The following is a 6,745-nucleotide window of genomic DNA, read 5'->3' on the forward strand; positions in this document are numbered from 1 at the left end:
CATTGGTAGTGAATGTGGAGTAAGAACGCATATATAAAATGAGGTGGGTCTACAAAATTATTAGTGAGTCTAACATTCTTCCAGAATATACAGTGAAGTAAAATGTTTCCTCAAGTGAGTTTCATCAATAAGTATTCCAAACTGAAATTTTGAAGTTTTCTTCAAAAAGTTTATCCAAAAATGGATATCATTTCTAGGACAGGATTTTTGAAAATTTCAAGTTATAGTGGCATATTTTCGTAAATACCTTTCCGACAAGAATTTTTATGACCTAATAAGCTATTAATGACCACATATAGTAGTCATGATATTTTATTGTTGAAGTTGAGTTATTATGGTTTAACTAAAAATACTCTCAAATCGTTCAAAAGCTATTTGGAAAACAGAGATTCTCTTGTGAAATATCATGGTTCATATTCAAAAAAATTTGAAGTTACCTCTGGAGTCCCACAGGGATCAAATTTAGGTACCTTATTTTTTGTTCTTTTTATAAATGATTTGCCAGTAGTGCTGGAATTCTCAGAATGTCTAATGTTTGCTGATGACCTAAAAATTTATAAACAAGTACAAACAGTGAGGGATTGTGTAATGCTACAAAAAGATCTGAACAAGGTTTACGTATGAGTGGAGCTGTGAAAATAAATTATTTTTCAATATTGATAAATGTTCAGTAATGTCGGTTACGCGCAAAAGAGACCTTATTCTCTTCAGTTATGAACTGAATAGGGTCCCACTTGAAATAAATTCAGAAATAAAAGACTTAGGGATTACATCCCACATAGCAATAGATATTCCAGGTATATTTCATGAATATAAATTTAAGGATATTGTATTACGCTATGAATATGCCATGGATATATATATATATCTTCTGGAGAATATTCCCTGGAAGTGCTCCTGGCGAACCTTTGATATATTTTAAGAATATTCCTTGGGAATATTCTTGGAATATCTTATAATATTCTTACAATATGTAAGGTATATTCTATTAAGAATATTCCAGGAATAGAACCCGAGGAATATTCATAAAATATTCAGGATATTCTTGGTTTATTGTAGGAATATACAATATGGAAACACCATAGAATATTCTTTAAATACATTTTATAAATATTCTAGGAATATTTGGAATATTCCAAGAATGTGAGGAGTAAACGCTATTAGGCATGTATATATTGCATTTTGATGCAAGATTCACACAAGTAATAAAACACATAATATTAATAAACAAATATATTTTAAAAACAATATACACTGAAATATTTGACGTTTCAACCAATATTAAAAATAAAAAATCTAATTCAAAATATTTATTCACTGAATAAAATATTTCTGAATACTGTCATATTACAAATAATAGAAATGTATTCAAATTAGGATGTTCCTACTCTCAAACAAATCTATACTAAAAAATATACTAAAATAACAACTCTGTGAATTCATTAGCACTAATTAAAAAATAATAAATATATCATTTCATTGAAAAAGAAAAAATGAATTACATCAAGAAATAGGTTAGGTTAGGTTTCTCACTTAAAAAAATAAACCCACAAATGAAATATTTAAAATGAGTGGTATGATGAGTTCTTCAATGAATTTCACTTAGGTACTTAAAGTCATCCAAACTTTGCTCACCAGAATAGTTTTCCTTATATTTGTCCAACAATGCATCAGCCAGTGTTTCAATAGTAATACCTGGAACAAAATGTACATTAACGTCCATTATCACTATTTGAAAGTGGCACAATAAAACTGGAATAAAAATCAAATAGATATTTTTCGCATAGGTTACTCATGAACATTTACAACATTTTATGACTTGGAGAGCAACTTGCATTGTCTTGTTGAAAAGTACTCATTACGTTTTCAGTTCCTTGGCGCACCTGCCTGTACCAGGTACCACTCTGTTTCCTTTTGGGCAAATTGATACTATCTTCAAAACGAGTGATAAAAATTATGAAAACAAATGATACAAAAGAATGTGTCATTCACTTACTTTTCTCTATTGAAGATACACAACTGAAATCACTCTAGTTCAAACATTTACTTAGTCAAACCAACAAATCCCACACACCAACTCTCCTCGAACCTAAAATGAGGTATAGCAGGTTAATCACCATGACTTTACTATCGATACTATTGCATTTTATACTTACTTTTCTTGAAGACTGAATATATGCAACTCTCCTGTTTGAAGATCCAAAATCAAACTATTCGCTGTACTGCAAATTGGACAACCCCAAATTATAAATGGTACACTGAACCTGAGAGAATTATACTTTGATAATAACACCAACACACCATGCATTACACACGCGAACCTGCCACGTCAACCGCCATGTTGAATCAAATTCAAATGTCGGATTTAACGTAAATGTACCACGCATTAAGGGACAGCCGCTTTCACAGAGCTTATTCGACTGTCGCGCGCTACACTTCAATTGACCAATGAGAAACGTTTACTCCAATTCTTCACTTCCCCATTTCTCTGTTTCCAGGATTATTCGCTTGGTAATTAAATAATTTCAAATACAAAAAGACAAATATGATGAGAATTAACCAATTTATTGATGCAATTGGTTCATTTATTGGCCCATTCAAATTTTTTTGTCGTTTCCAACAGTTGCTGTTGGATCAAAAACTGGTTAACACTATCAGGGTTATATACATTAGGTTATGCATTCGATTAAGATCTTCAAATATTTTTGTTTTTAATAATATTGAATTATTTGAATACGTTATTATAAGATAATTCAAAATTCCATTGTATAGAATATTCCAAAATATACCGTGGGGATATATTCTAAGAATATACCATATGGTATATTCGATCGACAATATTCTTAGAATATTCAAGGGAGAATAATCCATTTATAGACATTCTATGCACATTCTTTCGGAAATAATCCTGCCATATTCATTCAAGCATATTCTATGAATATTCTAAAGGCATGTATATATTCCAAGAATATTCTATGAATATTTGGAATATATATGTTCGTACAGGGAATATTCCATGAATATCTAGTGCTGTGTGGGATATTATGATAATACATTATCATTCAAGAATCACGTAAGAAATATTACAAGAAATGCAAATAAAATGTTAGGGTTTATTATCAGGCAAACTAGAAATTTCAGCAATATACATTCGATCAAACTACTGTACTACACATTGGTTAGAAGTAAATTGGAATTTGGATCAAATATATAGTTTGGCGAATATTACTCTACATTATATGAATTTGAAAAACTTCAGAATGAATTTTTAAGATATCTTTACTCCAAAAAATATCATATATGGCCAGACTACCGTTTAGTGAGAACATCTCATTTGAGAGATGAATTCAGGATACTTTCTTTGCAAAATAGGCGCAAAATATGTGTAATATCATTTCTTCACCGGCTTCTTAATAAACTCAACTCACCTCATATATTATCGTCAATTAATTTTCACGTTCCAGCCAGAAGGACAAGATCAAATACAATGTTTTATATACAAAATTTCTACTCCATAGATGACACACTTACAGGTATGTTGCGTCTCGCGAATGAACTGAATATAATAATTGATATAGATTGGACAGATTCTCTAACAAATTTAAGAAAAAAAATCATTATACAGCTAGTGGCAATGTCTTTGTAGGATCATCACACTTATTAATCAACCTCGTCAGTAACTGATTTATAATTTTTACTTCTTTTTCGGCTTTGTACTCCTCCAGCAAAGAAGTATCTTTCAGACACAAACTTAAAAAAACGTCCTCTCGTAACAACTACTTTCATTATAAACATTCAATTACACGAACAAATGAATACTTTCGAAACAAAACTACTTTTATATGAACCTTGAATTATACATAAAACACTTTTTCCAATTCAGTTTGTACGCCAAACATCAGATATCATTCACAGGATTGCTATACACATGTTGATGAAGGGAATTATGTAGTATCAGTCTTCCTAGAATTCAAAAGGGCTTTTGAGACCATCGAGTGCTTTGTTTCGAAAGTCATTTGAAAAATAGGAGGCAGATTACAATGCGCTCACGCTTATTTATGTCTTTAATGAACGTTTGTACATTAGGGTAACCTAAATGAATGAAATACTAGTAGAAAGACAAAATCTTTCTATCGCAAAAATGTATCTTTCCTAGAAATATACCCTCTTCAATCTGTCAATTTTAATAATTTATTTTAATAGTGCCAACTCATCGTCAGAAAGGTCTAAGCACAAGATCTGTGAAAATTATGTGGAGGTGATTTTTACCTATTCGGAATTATGGAAAAATCGTAAAAAATTAATGAGTACCTTCACTTTACAGTACACTCGATTTGTTTTTCAACGCCTGTTTTGGGTTTTTTGCCTCCCACAATCCGAAAAATATAAAAATTGTGATGCAAAACTCCACACTGGTGTAAAGTTTTAGAAACCTGTCATGTTGAATGTTTTGTCTGAGAAATCATACAGATATTTGTCTTGAGGTTTCGAGGGTTAAAATCTACCCCCGGCTTCAGGACTACAAAAAAAACTTTCCGCATCTCAGACACTGATAAAAAATTATATTTCAGGGATTAGCTTTCGTCACTCTTTTGGCCTTGGCCCATGGAGGACTCATCAGCGGTGGTCTGGAACTTGGTGGACTAGGATATGGAGGTCTTGGAGGTATCTCCACCATTGGAGGATCTGGAATTACTTTGGCTGGAAAACAAACCGTTGTGGATCTAGTTGTGAGATTAATTAATTTGTTTCCTGAATATTTTGCATAAGAGTTGTACTCATTTCACAGAAAACCCCTTTTAGCATAGGCAGTATATAAAAACACAAATGTTTCTCTATGCATATTTATGAAAACTAATTTTCCAGTCAGAACGGTGGTGTCGTTTTTGACTGCCTCATCCGTGAAAGTTTCGGAAATGCTCTTAAAATTGATTCAATTTCATACTAATTTCAAACCACGACTCTGTATGGATAAAACGTACCTACCAAACAGTGGATAACATTAAAAACTCTTCCCGACAACGCTAAATTAATATTATTCGATGTTCAAAATTAATTTCCTAGTATTCCGCCAATAGAAACATTTGAGTTGATTGAGCTCCTCTCAGACAAAAACCATGTTAATACAATAATTGAACAGGGAATTTTGAATTTCAATTTGCCTATCTCGAAATTATTTTCAATTCAATGACAAGTTTTACTTTTGTAGCGAGTAAATTTACAATTTACAACAAACCATCTTACACAGACATCATCTATACATCCATATTAACATAATAGTAGTAGTCAATAGTAAGATTCACAGATTAATGAATATTCTACTATGAGAAAGCAATTTTCAAAGAGAACTGATTTTCATCAAACAAATTGCTGTCAACAACGGTTATGAGATGAATACTTTTGACTCAATTATTTATGAAAAATTACAAAAACAAGCTCTGAAACGAGTCGATTTCATTTCAAAGAATGATAGTAAACATTATGTGACTCTAACTTGCTACTAATAATATCTTTCGTTTTTTGAAAAATAAAGAATTGGACGTAACCTACAGAACAAATAATGATTTTTGTAAATTCATTATAACAAAGCGTCGGCGTCGGATATATCGGGAGTACATAAGTTGACTTGGGGTTCTTGTTCTAAATTCCATATTGGCCAAACTGAAAGAACTTTTTCCAAAAGAACAATAGAACAGAGAAAAACATGGAAAAACCAATTCAACCTTTGCAAATTTTTTTCGACAGAGGGGCACGCATTCAATCACAACCACGGAGTATTGCATTTGGAAGAGAAATACTCAAAACTCAACTTATTAGAATGCCTAGAAATATATTTGAGAATTCATTGCTCAATCGAATGTTCAACCAGTTTCTCTTCATTTTGGATGATAATGTATTTATAAATAAAACTTAAATTTTAAATGTCTTCCCTCAATTCCGGTCGAATGATTCGTCATCAAATCATCATTGTTTTGCTACTTTTCATTTGATACAAACGTTACTGAATGAGTTTCACATTATTTTCTGATTCGATTTTTGGGATATATTTGAAAGGATTCAGATATCATAAACATTAGTAGTATTATGACTTCATCATTACTATTATTTCAACAGGCACCACCTAAATATGAATACAAATATGCAGTCCAGGATCCTCACACTGGCGATCAAAAGGAACAACAGGAATATAGAAGTGGCGATCTAACTAAGAGCGAATACGAACTTGCTGAAAAAGATAGGAAAATTCAAGTATCTAGAATAATTGCAGGAAATATACCTATAGTGAATAAGGGGTATTCTATCGGTGGATATGGAAAACTATGAAGCAGAAAACACTATTAGTTTTTATTGATATTACCTATATGTATATAAACGTTTCTAGATTTGTAAGATGACTGCGGTAGATGCGAGAGCTTAGAATAAAGTTTATTAAAAAAGTGAAAGTATCGTTAATAATTTTGGAAAATGCTTTGTTGCAAAAAATATATACCTAGCACCTTGTTTTCATACAAAACATATAATGAAAATAATAATATCTTCATTCGCAACGTATACAGATTAGAGTACAATTAAAATAATATATGTGAACAAAGTGGTTCGTCTATAATAATAATAATAATAATAATAATAAACGTCTTTACTGTATTAAATGACATATGATATACAAATGAAATGAAAGTGTTGGCCAAGTCTAGCTCAGAGCTATTCTACTCAATCAACAGGGGTTTGAACCCCGATTTGTGGA

At 31.3% G+C, this 6,745-nt stretch overlaps 1 protein-coding gene and 1 long non-coding RNA gene across 2 annotated transcripts; one reads left to right on the plus strand and one right to left on the minus strand.

Moving 5' to 3' along the window:
* The first annotated feature begins 33 nt into the window (after positions 1–33).
* LOC141481820 (uncharacterized) lies at positions 34–6,448 on the plus strand. Its single transcript, XM_074174079.1, has 3 exons — positions 34–114; positions 4,572–4,730; positions 6,115–6,448. Exons 1-3 carry the CDS (start codon positions 103–105, stop codon positions 6,322–6,324), a joined length of 381 nt encoding a protein of 126 aa, XP_074030180.1. The 5' UTR covers positions 34–102; the 3' UTR covers positions 6,325–6,448.
* Positions 1,702–2,578, minus strand: LOC141481821 (uncharacterized). The gene is made up of 3 exons (XR_012465200.1): positions 2,157–2,578; positions 1,997–2,089; positions 1,702–1,933 (listed from the first exon to the last, which is right to left on the minus strand). It is a non-coding gene; the product is annotated as an uncharacterized lncRNA (long non-coding RNA).
* Positions 6,449–6,745: the final 297 nt, after the last annotated feature.

This window comes from Leptinotarsa decemlineata, unplaced genomic scaffold (assembly GCF_025532065.1).
Source record: "Leptinotarsa decemlineata unplaced genomic scaffold, Ldec_3_MD MMD2_tig00000505_RagTag_RagTag, whole genome shotgun sequence".
Lineage (NCBI taxonomy): Eukaryota > Metazoa > Arthropoda > Insecta > Coleoptera > Chrysomelidae > Leptinotarsa > Leptinotarsa decemlineata.

Excerpts from the sequence above, each read along its gene's own strand:
- LOC141481820 (XM_074174079.1), top strand. Across the intron at positions 4,731-6,114 it reads AAACCGTTGTGGATCTAGTT|GCACCACCTAAATATGAATA; the intron begins GTGAGATTAATT and ends TTATTTCAACAG.